The following is a 21,615-nucleotide window of genomic DNA, read 5'->3' as shown; positions in this document are numbered from 1 at the left end:
CATACTCTACTGAACAGTGAACATTACAGGGATCATAGGATATGTTCAAAAAGTGAGGCTATTGCACAGAAATCAAGATTTCTGAGAGCACTGTGTGAAAAACAACCAAGCTCCCATGCAAACTGATATGCTATGGGATGCAGAGACAAATGGATTAGCATGTCACCGTCAGTTGATTTGAATCACATGAAAGCATGACTTCTGTCCCACATAACTGGGTATACATTGCCCTAACTGAGGATATAGTGTTGAAACAGAATAGCATTTATTCTGCTGTTTGTCCATATGTGGAATGGAGAATGTGTACAGTGCTATGTATAAAATAATGACTGGATGAGTGTAGGTGAATGCAGGGGCACGTATGCACACCTGCATGTGTCTGCATGTACGTGCATTAACCTCGTCTTTGTGCTCAACATATAACACTGCAGACCTCCTGATGGGCATGATTCCACATTGCTGCTTGCTTTCACCAATCCTATGGCACGTCAATCATCACAATCCAACCTAATACCCTTCCTGCACCTAACCTCTTTTCTGCTAGGCTCTTATTTTTCCTTATGGTTGCCAAGCGTTCCATAGCCATTCAGCTTAAACATTTTGAGGTGACCAGCAGTGGAGGCCAACTCCGTGCTCTCGTTTTCGAGGATGCCGTTGACAGCAGCGAACATCTGGCTGATCTCCACAAAGGTCTTGTTCTTGGTCTCAGGGACGATGAAGAGGGTATAGCCTGCCACCCCCATGCAGATACCACAGAAGATCAGGTAGCAGTAGGCACCTGTCGCCATCTGGACGGAGGGCGACACAGGGTAGGTTTAATAGGATTAGACTGATTTATCGGTTTACTGATATACTGAGCCAATATGTGCCTGCTTTTCTATATGGGATATCAGCATTCCTGTGTCATCCTTCTCCAACATGAAAGGTTATTCTATGGCTCTTTTTTTTTAGTTTAAAGTTTAGAAGTTTAGAACATTGCTTAACTATATCTATTTCACCTTTTTATTTTACATTTGCAGTATTCTTAATTCATTTTGTTTATTCAAACATGTAATTGAAAAGATTAATAAAAATGTTCTTTTTTTTCTCATAATAATTTTCAAATTTGAAGATACTGAATATCAGCACAAAATATCAGCAATTATTGGCAAAGATAAAAAGGCCAAGGCAGAACAGAGGATAATGACCATGGTAGTGTATTATCAAAAATAAATAACTGATGGGAGGCTTGACACTTGATTTAGAGATAAAATTTGATTAGGAAACATTAAAAAATAACAGTTTAAAAATGAAAAACTGGGAAAATGGATCAAAAAACAGTGGTTCGAGAATGTCAAGGAAGTGGAACAGTGGAGAAAAAAAGCCTGAAGGAGGGAGATCTTACAAAATACAAAAACATGCAAGGATAACATGACAAAATATCAAACATGTTCACACTCTTAAAGTGTCTCAATTCTGAGTGAAACATAATAAGCAGGAAAACATTATGGAATCTTCTAAATGTTGAGCGCCCCAAGATCGTATATATGTTTGATCCATTGTGATGTGATTGTAAGCTGAACTGTCACATCAGAATTCATGGGGCTTTTATGTCACTCTCTCAACGCGAGAGATCCCAGTTGTTATAACCCTGCGTTCGCCTGACTAGAAGAAAAAAAACAAACACCGGGGATAACAACTCAAGCACCTAGAGATAGTGATGTTGCAAATTTAATGTGATACTCTTGAATTCATACAAAACTACTGTGAGGAGACATGGCTGAGCAGCGTCACTGCAAAACTTGGCTGCAGCGGCTAACTAAAAATCTCAACGTCTGAAAGTCTAAAAGGTAAAATACTACCATAAAGTTGCCACAGTGCTGTAAAATGCCCTTTATAAAATTAACTGTAATATGGGCAATAGAATCTTAAGTCAGAATTAGTGCTGCTCATTTCAGGGTTGAAGTCTTCTCTACCTGATACTGGACAAGGGTCATTTTCAAAGATGAATGCCAACCGTTAGACAAAATAAATCAGATTTGAAAGCGAGGTGGATTTGAACACAAAGGCGTGCAGTGTGAACACGGCTCATGATAAGACACGAGTCATTCTGACCTGTAGGAAGGGAAAGACAAAGCCGATGGTGAAGTTGGACAGCCAGTTGAGGCAGCCTGCCACGGTGTAGGCGGCCGGTCGGTGAGACTGCTTAAAGAGCTCCGCTGTCATCAGGAAGGGCACACCCGCTTGACAGTGCCATACAGGAGATAAACAAAAGGCACATTGTGACTTTTCCACAGATGCTTTTTGCTTACTGCATTTCTGCGATGCTCAAACATTCTCAGACAGTCATGGCTTATCTTCAGCGAGTGCATATTATATTTCCCCATATGGTGCTTCTAATAGCCTTATCTAACTAGACATCCTAACAATCCATCACAATGCAAATCACATTGTTGAGCCTCTCAGTGCAACTGTATGAATCGACTGGGCTTCATGAAATCAACATCAGTGTCAGTTACCTTATCAAAAGTGCCAATCAGGACTATCTTTTGGCAGCCAGTCAGGATAAACATAATATGATATTAAAAATACACAATATGTCTCAAGCCCACATACTATTACATTACACACCAATTATATACTTCATGTTACTCAGTGATTAGAGATAGAGAGGGGAATTTTTATCAACTTGGCAAAACTCCAACTCAAAAGCGCAATCAAGAGAAACAACACAGTTTTGCAAGGACTTCGACAATTCATTAATTTGATATGTAGGATCAATGGGATGGTGTCTTAGTTTTAAACACGTAATTCTTCATTGTTAGAATTGAGAGCTATGAAGGAGAAATATGTATTAGTAAAAGCTCTAATGATGAGCTTTCCCAATGAAGTCCTCATTATCTGTGCATGATAATTGCGCAGAGGAAGGTTTAATATCATCAAACCAATAACTAGGCCATAATTTGTCAACATCTGTGGTATGTATGGGGGGCTTCATTGTGCATGCAAGGTTTTGTCTGAAGAAAACCATATTCATCACTGCTAGCTTATGAACAATGAGCCATTAAAAATCTAATTGCAGCAACAGAAATCCGCGTCTGTGTGCTGAGGTAAAGATTTTGCCGGCTTGACGGATGACGTTATGTAAACCAGATTCATTCCCATTCATCATCCTCGCAGGCCCACTCAACATGGATCCCAACATTGTAAACTATTGCCTCTTAATTCACTTCACTCAACTCAGCCAACATACAAATAGCTGTAGGAATGGATGTAGTATGGCAATTATGATTTCCTCATTTACAGGACTAATGAAATACAATATCTCTTCATAGTGAGACAAGGAGCAGTGAGGGAGGGTTGCCCGCGTTTTGGAGCGGTCCCTGCAATTCTGTAAGCTTCCAGCAGGGAGCAGTGTTACCTTATGTCAGATAAGCAAACAGGGCAGCTTAAATCATGTATGTGTGTATTATAATGGATGAACCTAAGTGTTGATGGAAGAGTATATTCACAAATGTAATGATACCAACTGACTTTTTTTGTAATGAGTGAAATATGTCTGTTTCTTGAAGTTCTTACCTGGCCCTATGCAGAAGCCTGCAATAATCCCAACGACACAAGCCACGCTGACGTAGCGCATGATGTCCAGTTGTGCCTGAGGTTGATCAAGTTGAAATCATAACCCAACAAATACACAGCACAATGACAAGGAGTTAAACACATTAGAGAAATCAGTACATAGTTTTGAGTTGTTGGTTTCACTCTGTGTTGTGATTTTTTTGATATCATTAAATGATATGAGAAAATACAACTGTGAAAAAACTCCAGGGAACTGGAGCTGAGGCACAGTGACAGACTTGTGTCCAGCTTTGGTCGGACGTATTTCTACATCAAGATGCCTCATGTTTGTAACATGAACAGAGACAGGTGGTAAGCTCCTACCATTCTGGTTCATTCTTTTGAAAATTGCTTTAAGGGGTTGCTTATTATGTAAAAATGGTGGTGTACCCGTACAGCACAAATCCAATGTGGAGTACGTCCCGAACCTCAAAGTTATTGTACTCTATTCTTAGACCTATAGTACATTTAGATGACCTGTACCTGGAAGAGGAGAGAAACAGTGATCCCAGCGCAGCATATTCCCATGAAGGTGAAGCCACCAATCATCAGAGGTCTCCTGCCCAGTCGTTCAATAGTAAAGCACTGAGGAAAGGACAAAGCAGCAAGATGTATGGTAACTGGCTGCCAGTGTGAGACAAACACCAAGCAACGCAGGGCATAGGCGTCTCTTTATTCTCTCCCCACATATAACCATTTCAGTGTTTACTGCAGAACACAGTTGTACATGGACTGTAACATACAATATATAGAATATATATTTCATGTAATATTGAATATCTATATAAGTCAGCAATGAGCAAGATCTTGCAAATGGCAATGGATATTTACCAATCCACTAATATCTGAGGTTATTTCAATTAAGTTAATATGCTTCTGAAGGACAATTGTCATTTTCTTACTTCCATCTTAATAAGACAGATCTGAGGTGAAACAGTAGGGACTATTGTTGTAATCACTCAAAATGTACAACATCAATCAGTCTCATTCATCAGTTATCTCACAAAATACTGTCAATTTAATGTGTGTAAAGTGTGATTTCTGCTTACCCCCAGTGTTCCTGAGATTACTTCAATAGCTCCAGTTCCCACGGTGGTGTACTGGATGTAAGGGCTGGGGATCCCAGCATTCTCAAATATGTCATTGGTGTAGAACCAGATCTGAAATTCACAGATATAAACATGTATTGCTGATGTTGTGCAAATACCACAGATCTCTAATTTTTTGGTAATTTTAATGTTTTCACTTTAGTTGAAGGGTTTCATGGTCCTCTTTGGGTTGAGGAAACTTCTTGGTCTTACAAAAACACACACACACATAAACTCACGCAAACTCAGAACTACATGGTGGTCAATCTAAAACTTCAGAGAAGAGTTTGCCTTTTTCATCCACATCTATACCTGTGAGTTGTATTGCTAATTCTGTGTTCCATGTGATTCATCATAGCGATCATTATCATCAGACCAGCCATCACTCATGCATTTGAGATATAGCATTTTATCAATGCAGACTTCTGACAAGAGCTCCCTTTGAAATTAATTTGTGTGTTCCCATTAATCATACTTTGCTGTTGCAACATCCATCATCTGTGTTGTGTGGACAAGATCATGATAGCTGCAGTTAAACGCTGTCTTGTTGATTTAGTAACCATCCATATAGCATTTCATCAACATTCCAGCATTGAAATATGTCTAAACATACATACACTGCACACGCACACAAACTCTCTCTCACACACACACACACACACACACACACATACACACACAACATAAGTACTAGTGATATAATGTATTTCCTTCACCAACTTCCTCAACTTCACTATTTATGAATGGTAACATCTCCCTCCCAGCAATGACACTGGTCCATTAATTATACATTCGACACTTTTATGGGCACGTCAAAAGTTTGCTTGATTTTCCACATCCACATCAGCTTTTTATCACTGCACTATTAACAAATATTTTTTAGTTTTTGAAAAACGGTTTGTACTTCATCTTCCATCCATCTGTCCATTACTTTGCTTATCTGGATAAAGGGTTGTCAGGATAACAAGGCAAGCAGAGCGGCCTTAGAATATTTTTCCCATAGATTGTAAATAACAGTTGGCCAGCATGAGCAGAACAACCAGAATGAGGCAAATGGTGGAGCCAAGGTGCAGCGGATGGACAGAATATCCATTTGATAATGGATACCCTCACTAATCAGCAATACACAGCAATACACAGGTTGCAGGTTGCCCTAGGTCCAGACTCTAGATAGTGTTAGAGGAATTGTCTCTGTCTGCACCTCTGCATTGGCCTCAAAATTCACCTGTGGTTTAGGCCACTTGGCTTTTCCTCAGCAGCTTCCTCCACCTCATCCCAGGATGTTCCCAGGCGACCAAGTCCCATTAATGTGTCTTTGGTCTACCCCAAGGTCTACACCCAACTGGCTGTGCCAGGTGCCTTGGGAGCATCTACACCAGGCATCAGATCCATTTCTACTGTCTCAGATCAGTTCAGGGGAACAGCCTCCCAGACCACCAAGCTCCTCACCTTACCAGAGTGAGAGCCCTCTAACCCCACACAGAACTCAAGAATACACAGACTGCTCCAATGCACAACTTAGCTCATGGTCCATTGAATCCAAAAGGACAACATAATCTGCAAACGCTAAAGGCCCCAAAGAACCAGAATAAAACAATGGTTAAGAAACTTCCAAATTACCTGTGAGATTTAAAAAAAAAAAAAATTAAAAAAAAAAAAAAAAAACACTTTCCTTGCCTGGATAAAATCATCATTGTTCATCCAGAATCTGAGGCTCAGCAATCAGCTGGAGTTTCCTTCGCACCAGTCTGGCAGAGGCCCTCCCAAATGGGCCAGAGGGGTTCTGTCTTCAACTTGACAGCCTCCCTCACCACTGATACCTTCGAACAGGTTTTTGGGTTGCCAATTTGACAAGCAATGACCATCTTTTGGCCACATTTCCGAGCAGCGCCTGCCACGACACAGAATTTGAACAAGCTCCATGTTCCCCCTCTGAAATACAGGAAAAGCTTGTTCACAGGTAAGAGTTGAAATCAGTCCAAGCAGAGCCCTCCACCAGTCATTCCTTGCACATCATCACTACACGTTTGGGTTTACCAGGTCTATCAAGCAGTTTCCCCTGCCATCTGATCCAATTCACCACCAGATGGTAATCAGTTCATACTCCAGCCCCTCTCTTCAGTCTGGACCATATGGCCTCAGGTCCAGTGAAACAATTTCAAAATCTGGTACCAAATACACTGATGAGCCTCATTGTGTTTGAATATCATATTTTGTATGGACAAACTATGATTACCACAGAAGTCAAACAACATGCAGCCCAGGCTCAAATGCACTCATTCCTTTCAATCACACCCTCCAGATTTTCCAATCACTGCAAACATGAATGCTAAAGTCTCTGAATAAGAATACAGGACTCCTTAATGATTCCCTCATTAGTTCATTTCTTAAATACATTTTATTTTGCAGCTTTTCAGCCATACAAAATCTGTACCTGAATTGATTTTAATTAATTATCACAATATCGTTGCCTTTAAAACAAACACCACACCACTACACACCGTGTCTAAGTCACTGAGAGTTTGTAATGTCTAATGTGTTTATTTGTTTTTTAAATTCAGTTCAAAATTGGAAGAATTTCCCTTGTGCCTTAAAGTTTAGTCACATGTTCATTTTTTTCCCTAATGTTTGCCATGATAGTACTACAGCTACGAGGAAACTGCTCCCAATCTCTAGAGAAATGAAGTGAACAGACTCTCCCCCTAAGATCATCATTTTCAAACACACACACAGCACAGCAGAGAGGAATGGAGAGCTAGACGACTCAACTGTGAATTAAAAACTGCACATTTCATTATATTTAAAAAATGAAAAAAAGAAAAAAAGAAAAAAGTATAAAGTGGGAATTGATAGCAGTCACTTCTGGAAACACTAAAACCCAGTTATTCATTGGAATGTGCTCCAGTTCCCAACTCTATTTATCGAAGAGTTTGGTTCTGAAGCCAACGCTGTGCATGCAGGTGAGCCAAGCTACGTGTATTTGTTACGTCTGAATGTCTTTCACCAACTCTAGCCCCTCCTGCCTCCGAGAAGTTCGGGGTGAAATAACCTCACCTTGAAGAGAGATGCTGGTGCGCCAGAGAGCCGCACATGTACAGTATCTGCCAGTGTTTCCACCAGTGTAACATACTTTATCTTTACAAATGGCAAAATGTCCAAAATCATGGGACGAAGAGCTGTTCAGGGTTTTTTTTGTTTTGTTTTTGATTGTTTGTTCTCATGGCACAGATTTCAAAGACAATGCATAGAGTAGGTTCTTTAACAGCATGTTAGAGGCTATATAGTGTTCCCTATCTGGAACAGCTGCAGCGGTGGCACTCAGCATGGTGTGCTCGTGCTGGGAAATAGTGCCAGCATGTGAGCCAGCATGCCTAGTGCTTCTATCCACATGGAGCAGTGTGTTATCTGTGAGTTTACGGCGTGTGTGTGTGTGTGTGTGTGTGTGTGTGTGTGTGTGGCCCTCTATGCAAAGTAATGCCGAGACAGTGGACTAGGAAATAATGAGGCATGGTCCTGTTGCCCCCTGCTTAGTCACTCAGTGGCTGTACGTGAGACGGTGATGTATGGACAGGAGGAGATGCAGATGGGAGAGGCACAGCTGGGGACTACAGCCACACCATCTCTCACTCTCATATGATAAGTGTAATGAAAATAGCTTTTGTGCATCCAGAATGCACAAACATACATGCCCTTGCATAGAGAACACACAAGTCCACCTTGATATGAACGCTTCTCCTCTTCCCCACTCACCGCATCAATACCGGACAGCTGCATGCCGATGTTAACCACCACAATGGTGATGACCTGCCAGCGGACGCAGCGATCCTTGAGCAGGCCTACGACAGAAACCGTCTCGATGGAGGAGAGAGACTGCTGTTCCTCCTGCATCTCCTCAATCTCCGCTTGGATGTTTCCTTTAGAGCGGTACCACTTCAGGGCTAGAACAATGCACAAGGAGAGGGAAAATGACCAGAGAGGATTTAAAGGCAAAGAGCTATTTTGACAGTTGAGTAATTTTAGAGGATTTTCAATTTTGCCTCTGGACACCTCAACACAAACACAGAGAGGGAGAGAAATGGAGAGATACGTTCTAATAACCAGTTAAATTTGCCAGCAGTTCATGCATCCAGTCAAAGCCAAACACACTGAAACAGAGTGGGAGGCAGGGGAACACTAGGCCAGACAGAGCACACACACACACACCACACAAATCAAAGACAAAATGAAAACCCAAACAGAAAAAAAAGTGTATTTCCAACCTGTGATAGTGGCATGTACATTCCTTCTCTCAATCAACAGGTACCGCGGACTCTCTGGAAACCATGGCAACAGCATCAACTGGAAGAAAGTAGGAACCACCACGAGGGACAGGAGCAGAGGCCAGTACTCTTCCTGTATGGAAACCCATGTAAAAATGTTCTAAAATTGTATTTATGCTCCCATCATGCGATACATCTTGCAAAATATAACCATCAGCCATTCATTTTTTTATATACAAGTTATAATCTGAAATAAGTCTATAATTTAGAAAATGTATCTCGAAGAAACTCTGTTTTGTACAACTGCACCTCTCTGAGACTGAGACCATTCAATTTCTTATCAAATACAACCAGGCACTTTCAGAAAATTACTGTCCCATCCGGTGCTCCCAGATATGGAAGGAAAAAACATAAGCAAGAGCCAGTGGAGAACTGGAAGAACTAGACTGATTATATGTTCCATATAGAAACACTGGTAAAGACAGGAGCTGCTTTGCTATCATGTGCTCATCATGTCTATTCAATAACTACCATCTAATTACAGCAGGCTACTGCTCTGATTTCTGGATTGAAGTGGAAATGACAACCCTTGGGAAAGTCAAAGGATTTAAAAAGATGGATCTGAGTGATTGAAATCTTGGGACACTTTTGTAAGAAATTCAGCAAATGCAAATAAAAATACTGGATATCTGTGAAGGCATCACCTACTGTTTGGTATATCCTATCCATGTGTCCATATCTTAAAGTCTACCTGGACAGGGGCTGAGTGGCAGGATGGCAGTACCTTTCCTAATAGTTCTTTGAGGCCCAGGACCTGAGCGATGAAGACTCCAAGACAAATGTGGATGCTGGGCATGAGGCCCAAGAAACCTCGCAGGTTCTTGGGGGCGATCTCACCAAGGTACATAGGCACCACACTGAGAGAGATACCTAATGAGGAGGAGTTTGATTATCATGGGCTAACACAGCCAAAAAAAAAAAAAAGCTTAAATGCATTTGCAACTGTGTTTCAACTCAGCTAGAACAAATGGTGAGTGAATTTTTGTTTTCATGCATTAGAATTGTACTGATTGTTCATTTCTGCAGGCATTTATACTTCACAAGTACAAGCTTACTGCTTAATATTCAACAGCTACACAATGAAAACAATGAAAATCACACATTGGACTTAATTAGATATACCTGAGTGCACCCCTGTGATGAAGCGTCCAATGATGACCATGGCGGGGAACCTGCATGCTCTGCTGAAGCCCATAAGACCTCCTGCTATAAATACCAGCACCGTGGATCTCACCAGTGTCCCTTTCCTGTTTATACACAAAATGATCTCTCTTTACTCAATTTGAACCTTTAAATATGTGACACATTTAGAGTCAGAAGCTTATGTTAATTGTATGTCACAAACTGACAGATACATAAAAATTATGCAGATCTAAACATACACAAACACACACATATACACATTATTAAAACCCATCCACATACACTTACCTTCCATATTTGGTGACAAGCGTGCCCACTAGCAGTGCCCCAATCATACCACCAATAGCAAAGATAGACACAGTGAGGGAGTACATGACTGTGAGATCCTCCTCATCCAGACTCCAGCCATGCGTTTCAATCATCGTCTCATTATAAAAGCTTTTGATGTACTAGTGGAATGAAGAAAAGAGTGAATTAATTTAAGGATATAAAGTAACCAATATGGATTTATGGAGTAAATCCATATTGTAGTATGGATTTACTCCATACTACAATACTACTACATACAGTATTGATCCTGTGTTGTTTTTACAAAACCAACGTGTTGAATCAGAGGAGCCTATATGAGCTCCCGGTAATGTGAAAAGGTTAATATGCCAAAAACAAGACTGAGAATGCATGAAAATAGTCATCAAGAAATTTGACACCATTGTTCATCCTACAGTGCAAAATGTTCAGATGTCACCATGAGTCTCGCCATTTCAGAAATGCTGTGTGTTTTTTGGACAAACCTCTGAGGCAGCCACATCAGTACTAAAAGCATTTATATGTTGTTGTTGTTGTGCTACATCCCATTCATGAGATTGGTATTTAATTGAAACTAGGGATAGGTGATAAGTCAGTTAAATCAATTAATTCAGATTTATGTTTTCTAATTATGTTATAAATCAATGTAAAAAGGTTTTGTATGTCGTCAGTAGATTAAAATTGTACATTGTCAAAAGTTTGAAAAAAAGTGTGTTATTATTTTTTTAAATAAGTAAATAAATAAATAAGTCAAATGTTGACCACCTGTAGGGAAAATCTGATTCACTGAATGCCCTTTAAAAAAAAAAAAAAAAAAAAAAAAAAAAAAAAATCCCATGGTCAGATGACTTGTTATTGCCTATGATCTTTTACTGACCTGCCGCTAATACAGTCATATAAATACAGTCATGTTTTTTATGAGTCGGTCTCATTGGCCTTAAAGGTAGCACGCTATTTTGCAGCATACAGTTTAAGAGAGTACAGTGTAATTGTTTTGTAATAATGAGGGACTAATGAAACAGTTACAGTGTAACTCCTCTGAAACTTCTTCACAGTAACTACAGGGCGACTACTGGGTTTGAGGGCTGTAAAATAAAGTGCTACCTTAAGTACGACACAACGGCGGCAAATCCTTTTTCCATGTCAATTTCACTGCGGTCACATTTACATTTAACATTATTATCACGGGTCATCTTTAAGACTGTGAGATTGAATGATGCTCGGTTTAAAGGTCGGCCAAGTCTAGACCATGGAAAGGCAGCAATGTGCCACGGAGGGCCAAAAATATGCAAGTTTACATTCCAATGGAGGACTACTACAGGAACTGGGAAACATCTCACTTAGAAGTTGGAAAAATCCATTTGAAAGGCCCTCCAACTCATGATTCCTGAATGTCAACATGGTGCTGATCATAGTAAGAACAAGACATAGCAGTTTGTGTTTTAAGGCTTTTACCAGATGTTCAAGTCCCTGTGCACAGGGTCAGGGTTAGAGAATACTTTAAGATAAGTTCATATAGTTGGATACTTTGATTGCATATTGTTCCCATCTCAAACACTTAAACACTCAAAGGTCAATCATTTCAACTAAATGTGTCCAATCATCTGGAAGCAGAATAAAAATCTAGGCATAACTTGCATATTACAAATGTGCTACTCAGTTGTTAATTCATCTATTCTACTTCTTTCCTTCCCTGTTCCCTCATTGTCCCTCAGACATTTAATATGCAAGCAAAAATTAAATAACAGGGCCCATATTTTATAAGATGCTCCTTCTCACCTAATGGTTTAGATTGAAAAAACACACAGTAGACAATAAACACGTAATCAGTTCTTAGATCTGTCTGCCCAAGGTAAACAGTTGAAGCTTGTGGCAAATTCAGCTCTGTGGTTTTATAACCTGTTGACTAAGACTCAACTTATTTTTTAATTTAGCAACAATGGGTCCTGCCTGCTGATATTGTTCCCATGTACCCATCCAGAAATCATCTAGTAAAATGTTATAAATGAAAACTAAATGAAAAAAACTAAATGAAAACAAGGCTCAGTAAACACATTGTCCCATACAAATGATGAAGTCTCTGTCAAGGCCAATCAGCAAGAAATACTTCACCTTGTTTTGAGCTGAGATTGCAGTTCCTGCCTGAATCAATTGATATCATTTTGAATGCAATGATGAGATCTTTTACGTGACAAATAAATGAGCAAACATACAGTATAACGTAGTGCCTGGAGCATTCAACCAAATTTTGGCAATATCAAACGCCCCACTTAGCCTGAACAGTGTAATTTTTAAAAGACCTGTAGGGAACAATGCCATCAAACTTTAATCAGTAGAAAAGTTCAAAAAGTTGTGCATCATGAACAAACGGACAGATGAAACGATGGACATGCTGGGGGCCGATTCACAGTCCCTCCCCAGATTTGATCAAGGGTGACTAAGATAATACTTGCTAGAGAAAACCATGAGCTAGATAGACTTGGCCAACTAGGCCATGTCAATCTTCCTTTAGTGAAGAACGATAAAATGAAAGAGGTGGTGAGAAATAAAGAGTAGACCTGCGCCCTTTTGCAGAAAACCATCATGCACACCACAGGCCGAGAGCAACTGAGGAAACTCTTTCCACAAAACTGACTCCCAAACATGGTACCTAACACAGTACCTAACATGAAATGAGGCACTGACACAATACAGCATGACACCGTCCAGCTCACACAGGCTCTAATGTGGGCTATCTATGTCCAAACTGGAATGATCCATAATTAGCAGGGGTCATAATGTACCACACCACAGCAAATCAACAACATCAAAGAAATATTCTGCAGCGAATGATGAATAACACAACAATGCACAGATCAGCCTGCAGATTTGATGCACATAAGTCCACATGACAATAATATGTAATGTGAGTCTCATCAGTTGCATCAGCATCTGAGAGAATAGTTTCAGATTTTGCAGGTCATCCACAGTGTTCACAGAAATGGATCATATAATTCCACAGATTGGGAATGTTTGCGGAACACAATCAGAAGCATGAAAAAAATCGTTTGATGTAATATCGCTCATGTTCATGAAAGTGATGACGACTATGATGATGGTATAGCGGTGATACAAACCTGTGCAGGAGAGTTGACAACTGCCAAATTGTAGCCGTACAGCATGGAGCTGCCAAATGAGGCCAGAAAAGCCACTGCCAGCAGTGACTTAGTAAGATGCTGCGAAAAAGAGGAGGAAAGGAAAATATGAGATACAAACAAACTGAGGTGGGGTCAAGTCACTGATTTGCAAGTCACAAGTCACAAGCCCTGGTACTCAGAGCCCAATTCATAAGTCAAGACTGACAAGTCTAAGTCAAGTTCCAAGTGCTAAACTTTTAGGTTCCTTAATAAGTCATAATGCACTCTTTTACAATCTTAATTTAGGAATTTAATGATTTATTTTACCTCCGCTTCTCCTGTATATGCAAATTATTATGCAGTTATGTTGAATATTTTATTCTAAATGTCCAATTAATCCATTCAACAGACAGCCTTTTGTTATTCCAAGCACTGAACCTGTTTGTTCCAAATTAACACGTATTAAAATGCAATTAACACCAAATAATGTCTTGTTGCTGAATGTTGTTGGCTAATGTTAGCTAGCTCCATGTACAAAAAGAAGTCAGTTCAGCAGCTGACTGGCGACACCCAGTGTTAAAGTGATGTTATAGCCGTTATCTCCGGCTCCAACCACTGCAGAAAGACAGGGAAAAGTTGAGTCAGATCATCCAGGTGACAACAGAAGGTGAGTGCTCTGTGTCATAAGCTACTTGGCATCCTTGAAACATAAAGAGTAAATTGTATAATTAATTTTTAATCTTTGGCTTTGGGAGAAGTAGGCTATCATGTCTTTACAAGTCAAAAGTCTCAAATCCAAGTGAAGTCATGAGTCATTGATGTTAAAGTCAAAATTGAGTCTTTCTTGATTTTGTTGAGTCTAAAGTCATTGAACCCAAGTCGAGTCCAAGTCATGTGACTCAAGTCCACACCTATGCCTACAAACACTACACAATAAACTTTTTTCCATTCCAATGACAGTCCAGATTCCTGAAAGCAATTCATGATCAAGCAAAATACCTACAGCACAGCTGTAGTTTCTCTGTAACAGTAACATGTTACAAAGAAACTCAAAGTTGGGTCAAAGTGTTTGCCTACATGAAGGATTTATGTGAGGTGTACTTGCAAACCTGTCACACAGCCAGTGGATTTTTCCATGCATACTATAAAAGGGCAAATACTGACCTAAAAATGAGCATGTCAAAATAATCAGCTTTCTGAGATCTACAGAAAAGCAAAACAGCTTATAGGGGAAAAGTAACCTGGATTACCCTGTTCTTTCTGCTGTAGCCTAGTTTATCTCAAATGCCTACAGTGTAAGGCAAAAGACGGCTCTCAGTTTAAAATGATATACATTATATATGTGCATGTAATCTGTGAGCAGTGCTTTACAGCTCTGTGCAGGCTTGGGTCATGAGCATCACATGACTGATTCAACAGAACAGAGGCAAACCTGAACCTGAAGGCAGGCCGCATAAAACCAACCAGCTCTTGTGTATGGGTTAGCTGTGGTTAGCCACAGGTCGCTCTGGGAAAACCACACAATCAGGCTGAATTAGCTGAATAAATCTAAGCTATCGGTCTGCTGCCAAACACAGTATAAATGGAGCTACATTACCGCTCCACTTATCAGGTCCTGAGCTGGTGCAGCAATTTGAGTGAAAACTAGAACTGCAACATGTCAGGGGCAACATTTGGGGCTATACAAGCATTAAAGCATCAGTGGGGTAATTCAAATAAATGACATACTAACACCTTCAAAAGGGGGTGGTAGTGTATTGTATTTTTAGTTTTTTGGAATACACTGACAATAACCTCTTGGCTATGATCCTAAATTCCAACATGCCCATCTTAAATAGCATCAATGGTATGAGGTCAGTGGGATCAATGCTTATTTTTGAAGTCCATAGCTGCTTTGTAATTAAAAATATTCAAAAAAGAATACGGTAATCTGAGTGATCTGAGCTCTTTGGTGATCTTGTTATTTCATTGCTTCTCACAGGGTTCATGGTTTGGGTGACCCAACCCCAACCCTTAAAATACCATCACATATTGTGGGCAAGGCCAATCCACCAATATAAAAACACAGAAGCACGGTTCATCGCAACAAAGTTTTCCTTGTGTTCAGATAGCCTGTAGTCTCTCAACCCACTCATAAGTAAACGGGGCAGCTTGCTTTCAGCGAACAATAAGAGCATAGATGCCTTGAAGAAACCTAATTTAGCCGGTAATAGCCACAAGGAGAACGTTAGACAACTACATGTGAAAATGGCTGTTGGCTGTTTTTCACATGCTTCATTATATTTGTGGAAGCTCCCAGGCACTGTGCATGTACTGTGCACGCACATACATACACATTCATGCACAGGACATCGGAATAGAAGACAGGCCTATCCTGACCTCCCGATAAAGCTAGCAGAGCCTCACTTTATGAGCTAATGGTCTAAATTAATTAAATGAATGCAGCCACTCTTACAGAGCAAACTGACAAAGATTTAATATCAAAGTGAATGGGTTTCAACAAGCATGTTCAGTATAATCCAAAAATGCAACCTGAGGGTACGGCAACCAACCACACACCGGTGTAAAACAGTAACAGTTGTTTCCACCACTCATCCTTAAAAATTATCTTCTCATTCATCCCATTTGGTTGAAGACTTTCAAAATGAAAGACCCCAAAAGGTCTCTTTTCATTTTATAGTGAAATTTGGCTCCTTTTTGGCTTGCTAAATGCTCTAACCCAGGTGTTCCTAAACATTCTGATGTCAAGGACCCTCAGACAGATACATGTTTGGCCATGGACTATTTTTTTTTTTTTTTTTTTTTTTGGTAAATATGACTTGGTATATGATGTGAGACTAGACATCAACTGGGATTTAAGATATCATAACAGCATGATATGGCAAGTGTCGTCTTTTCCTGGTTTTAAAGGCTGCAGGACAGTAAAGTGATGCAATTCTCTGAACTTATTAAACTGTTCTAGCTGTTCTATTATTTGCTTCTACCGGCTTGGTCTGTGCTAACTGTGAATGGAGTAATAGCAGGCCAAATAATCAATCAGTTCTTACATCTCCAGGTGACTCTTGAGAAAGTTGAACCTCAGACCCCACCTTGTCCCATGTGGACATACGCGTATGTTATTAGCCTACATTTTAGGGTTTGGATTATAAACATTTATATGGAACAAATATACATACCCTTTCTTATTCCATGCAGACATAGGCAAAAGGATGAAGACTAAACATGGCTAGATCCTGGTCAACAGATTCAAGGCAATGATCTTTTCAATAAAAGGTAAAGAGGGAATCTGTATTGGAGACAGGCTACTCATTATCAGAGCGACCACTGAGAACTGCAGGTAACAGCAGTCCTATATAAATATACACCAGTCTGGTCCACTTACACCAAACCAAGGCCAAATTAGTGATAATCTCATTAAACCTCAACCCCCAATCCTCAAACTAGGTGTTTTTGTCCAACAAAACCTTGTATAGTGTCAACTTCTCAGAAACTAAGAAAACCAGTCTTGTCTCTAATTTGACCACTGTTCATTTTTCAGTTTAGGCTTATATGATTAGTTTTGTAAAGGAACATTCTGAAGCCACAGAGGAGCATGGAAATACTCAAATGAAGTTAAAACATGAAAATCACCAAAATTGGAGCTACATGGTTTTCACTGCACAGCGACGATATGCAACCTATTATGTCATTGTTTAGTCCTGACGGGTCAACGCATAGAAAACACACTGTTGGTCTGTATATCAGTCAACATTCTTATCAATAAATCATAACACTCACCACCGAGAGTTTCGCATCGTTTCCCAATAACACTTCCTCCGCCATCTAAGTCATTAATAATTACTCTCCGGAATATGATTGGAGATGAGAAATGGCTCATCTACAAAAGTTTTTTAAAGTGGTCGACCGGCATCCCCATTTGTACGGTCATGCTTGTGTGGGAGAAAGGAGGCGTGTTGTGTTGATGGGCGGAATAAAATCCTTTATCGAAGTCTCAGCCGCCAATCACAGGGGCGCAAAGCAGAGCGGGTCCTCCCAGACAGCTGTCCCGGGACAGCGGCCGTCACATGAGGCTGATGGGGCCACAGGAGCGACTCTACACGGTGACACCGGACAATTAGCCAGATAACTGTGGAGGAAGATTCATACACTGATTTGAATGTGTGCAACTTCACTTAGACGTCAGCTTCAGGAACAGGCTGTGATTCATTCATGCATGCTGACCTCTAACCATAAAGAGTATTTAAAGGACACTTAAGAAGAGTTTTAATTTAAAATTGAGTTATAATTGAATTCAACTGGGTTTATTCAAAATGATCTGCTATCTTGCTTTGTGAAATGCCAACACGGTGTCTGACTTTATGCTTTATTCTTCATTCTTTACTCAGATCCCTATTCGATTTCACAAAATGGTTGCAAATCTTTAGGTCCACAACAGTAAAACAAGCAATAATTAAAATGACACTGTATCAATAACACAAAAGGACGAAAACAAGCCAAATGGTGGTGAAAGTAACATGGGTGATGGGGTAGCTTTTTGAGTACCTCTAATTTTTTTGTAATTTTTTTTTTTAGAGTCAGTAATTAAACTTTACTTCAGTGTATTTGTTCTTGAGTGTTGCACTTCACTACATTCAAAAACACATGTATTACAGAATAAAAATGACCAGTGATGGAACTCTTCACAATAAAAGCTCAGTCAGCACAGATGAGAGGAGGAACCTGCTTCTACTTTGTTGGCTCTACTGTTTGTCAGTTCGAAATTTTACAATAAAAGCACCACAATGAAAAACTGCAGGTGGTTGACGGAAGCAAGGACCATTTAGACTAAACTGGCAAAAAATGTGGAAGAATTGTGGAAGAAAGGGAAATAATGTCGGTGAGTTGGCATGGCGCTTCAGTTTTGTGTAATGCACCTTTAACAGAATGTGGTTTGAACTGCATTCTCTCATCTTTTTATACCTGCATGCAAAGATCCCACCTGATGCAGTTACTGTTTTGAAAAAATCACTCAGTTAATTTTACTCCCAGTACATTTGAAATGAGTTGTTTTTTACTTTTACAGCAGGAGATATTTACAGCAGAACATCCAATGCAGTAAAATATCAGCAAAGAAACAAAATTCTACTTAAGTGAGTAGCAATTTGTAGAACTCTTTCCACCACTGCATATACCATAAAAACTAGAAATAAATGTAATCTTGTGTTTTGAATAGAATAGATGTAATATATATAAATGCAGTCCATTTGTGTTTTGATGATGGGGGTGATGAACACTTGCCAGCCTCATTCTCAGGCATAGCTCCATGATTTCCTCTCACTGCTAATCAGGTTGATATGTGTTGGCTGAGCCATGGTGTATAGTTTACATAATCTCCATGCCCTCATGTTCATGCAACAATACAGTGACCACCACTGCCATGCAGATGGCACTGCTCTCCTGGAAGAGTCCGAGAACAGGTTTTAACATGCAGTGGCATGGCATTTTAGCCCTACATTTTGGCACCAAACTGTAAGGTGCCACTTTTTCAATGGCATATATGTCGCAAGTAATAAAAGTTTGGCACCAACACATTAAATGCCATGCTGGTAAATGCTGAAGAGGCCTCTGCAAACCAGGATCATGATGTTCCTTCATGAAGAGAATGTGATGATCACTCATAAAGACTTTGTAAATGCTGGAATTTATCTTGCCCCCTAAGGCTTTCAGTGCATCTAAATCATGCCCAGAAAATTACTCTTTATCTTTCTTAGCATCTAGGCCCGAGGACTTTTTATTTAGCATGTGCTACACATGCGCTTCTGTGCTTGTGGAGAACATGGTGAAGGATGACTCATGACCAAAAGGCTTCCTCCACTGCTTCTTAAACCGCTGCCAGCGCTCTTTGCACTGCTGGCATCGCAAGAGCATCTCATGGCTGTGGCAGCTTTATCAGTATAACACGTTTCATTAGCTCAAGGTAAAGCTCAATGTGCTTTACATTGAAAGACAACATAGACAAATATTGTCATAAACATGAGTGCATAGGTGCAGAAACTGAATCAGCGATGCACACACAACCAAATAGAAACCCCTGCCCTATCACATAGGCACATCTAACGGTAGAAGAACTGCATAAGAAACAGTGCTAAAACATATACACATGCATGCACAGAGGCATACACATGTGCGCGCGCACACACACACACACACACACACACACATACACCCACACACACACACAGTGCAGTACTCCATGATCCTGTTTCTTTCATACAATTGTTTCTTCTATTAACTGAGCAGCTTCGTTGGAAGAATTGAGGGTAAAAGGAATACTCCAGTGTTTTGGGCAAAAATACCCTTTTACCACCTGAGAGAAGATGTTCAATACCATTTTCACCTGTGCTTCCAGTGGCTCAGTTGTGACGGGTAGCATTTTGTGTTAGCTTAGCATAAAGACTTGAAGTATATGAGAGTCTTCAGCCTAGCTCTGTCAAAGAGAAAAAAAATAAACCTTAGAGCAACTCTGAGGCTGTCTCATTTACAAATCTTGCATGTGTATTTCAAATCCATGTCTTGGACTTATAGACAAATAAATGAGTCATTTTGGGAACATCTGTATTGAACATCTTGTTTCAGTCTGGTTAAGTAGGTAAGTACGTATTTAGAAGTTGGAGTATTCCTTTACATTCTTTATTCAAACACACTTTGACACAGTAGCTATTGAAGAATGAGTAAGAATTAGTAATCGCTTGTCCCTGAAGCTTCTGCCCAATGTCCCTCAACAAATACTGTAACTCTTTTCAAAGTCACTCAGATCTCTTTCTGGAGTCATGGAAGCAAAACAACGGGCAGCTGGGTTTGCGTTTTTTGTACATGACCAGCATGATGGGATATGGATTGTATTATCCTTTATCCAGGGACCGCACCTGAGAGGAACTGCCAGCTTTCAGTCTGACGACGGTTCATCTTAGGGTGTGACATTGCAATACAACGCTCTCATGCCTCCACGAAATGATATGTTAATATCTTTCATTTGTCCTTAGATGTTTTTTGTTGAATACATACATATTTGCAGCTTTGTAAGCTGTAAATATGACACATAGGAAAAACCTTGTTCCACAAAAAGGCCCCTTTGCCCCTTGACAACATTTGCTTAGTCCTAGAAGTGCTCTAGAAATGACACTGTGATTATATTATTATATTATTATTATACACTTTCCTTTCAAAACAGGACGAAATGAACTCCACATTGTCCAAACATGTGGCTATGGAAAGGCTTGATGCTCTATTAATGATATTATGAATAATTCCCAACCTACGCATGAAGATTTAATTTACCCACAAGTTCAACTTACCTGACCTTTAACTCACCAAGGAACCTCTCCCCTGGCTCTGACATTTAACAGGCAGACGTAACTATCAGCAGTCGACTGCTACAAGGCCCTTAATGAGCATGAGGTGTTTTTGTCCATAATGATCTCAGATCTGACAGACCCCACCATGTGAAAATACACAGAAAACTGAAATTCAGGGTTATGATTAAAATTTTAAAAAGTAGTGAAATAAAGTGGGGATGCTGTCACAGCTAATGTCCTTATAGATTTAAAAATGATGACCTGAAGATAACTATAAGATTAATACAATTATTATTATTATTTCCCTCAGGTTATTAAGGTTGTTTTTTTTTCATCTTCCTATATGTTGAATGTTGAATGTATATTGAATTTCATTTTTGCAATACACTTGTGCTGTCCTATACTTGCAGAGTTACAACCAGGAGTAAATTTTACTATTACCCTTTTTCAGAGGTATGTGGGCTACCTTGAAATTGTTTACCATTTTATTTAACCTTTATTTAACCTTGTGATTTGCAAAGAGATTCAAAGTATAATTTTTGAAAATCTCTTCTGTAATACCTTGGGTTGGGAGACTTTAAAAGGTCTCTGTTGTGAACAACAAACTCTTTTGGCAAGACTGATTGGATATAATCCGTATCTGAAAGTCATCATCATGATTATCATGATTAGAGCACTTGAACCTAATTGCAAGTTTTTCATAGAGTCCCTG

At 39.7% G+C, this 21,615-nt stretch overlaps 1 protein-coding gene across 1 annotated transcript; it reads right to left on the bottom strand.

Annotated features, from left to right (window-relative positions):
* Positions 1–548: 548 nt before the first annotated feature.
* On the bottom strand, positions 549–17,391 carry slc2a15b (solute carrier family 2 member 15b). The gene is made up of 12 exons (XM_030058246.1): positions 17,347–17,391; positions 13,570–13,668; positions 10,436–10,596; positions 10,127–10,251; positions 9,729–9,874; positions 8,945–9,077; positions 8,436–8,623; positions 4,647–4,757; positions 4,081–4,182; positions 3,559–3,634; positions 2,095–2,222; positions 549–788 (listed from the first exon to the last, which is right to left on the bottom strand). The coding sequence occupies exons 1-12, from the start codon at positions 17,389–17,391 to the stop codon at positions 549–551; spliced, it is 1,554 nt and encodes a 517-aa protein (XP_029914106.1).
* Positions 17,392–21,615: the final 4,224 nt, after the last annotated feature.

Source organism: Myripristis murdjan, chromosome 1 (assembly GCF_902150065.1).
Source record: "Myripristis murdjan chromosome 1, fMyrMur1.1, whole genome shotgun sequence".
NCBI classification, from domain to species: domain Eukaryota; kingdom Metazoa; phylum Chordata; class Actinopteri; order Holocentriformes; family Holocentridae; genus Myripristis; species Myripristis murdjan.
The sequence above is the reverse complement of the archived record's forward strand: the minus strand, read 5'-3'. Positions and strand labels throughout refer to the sequence as shown.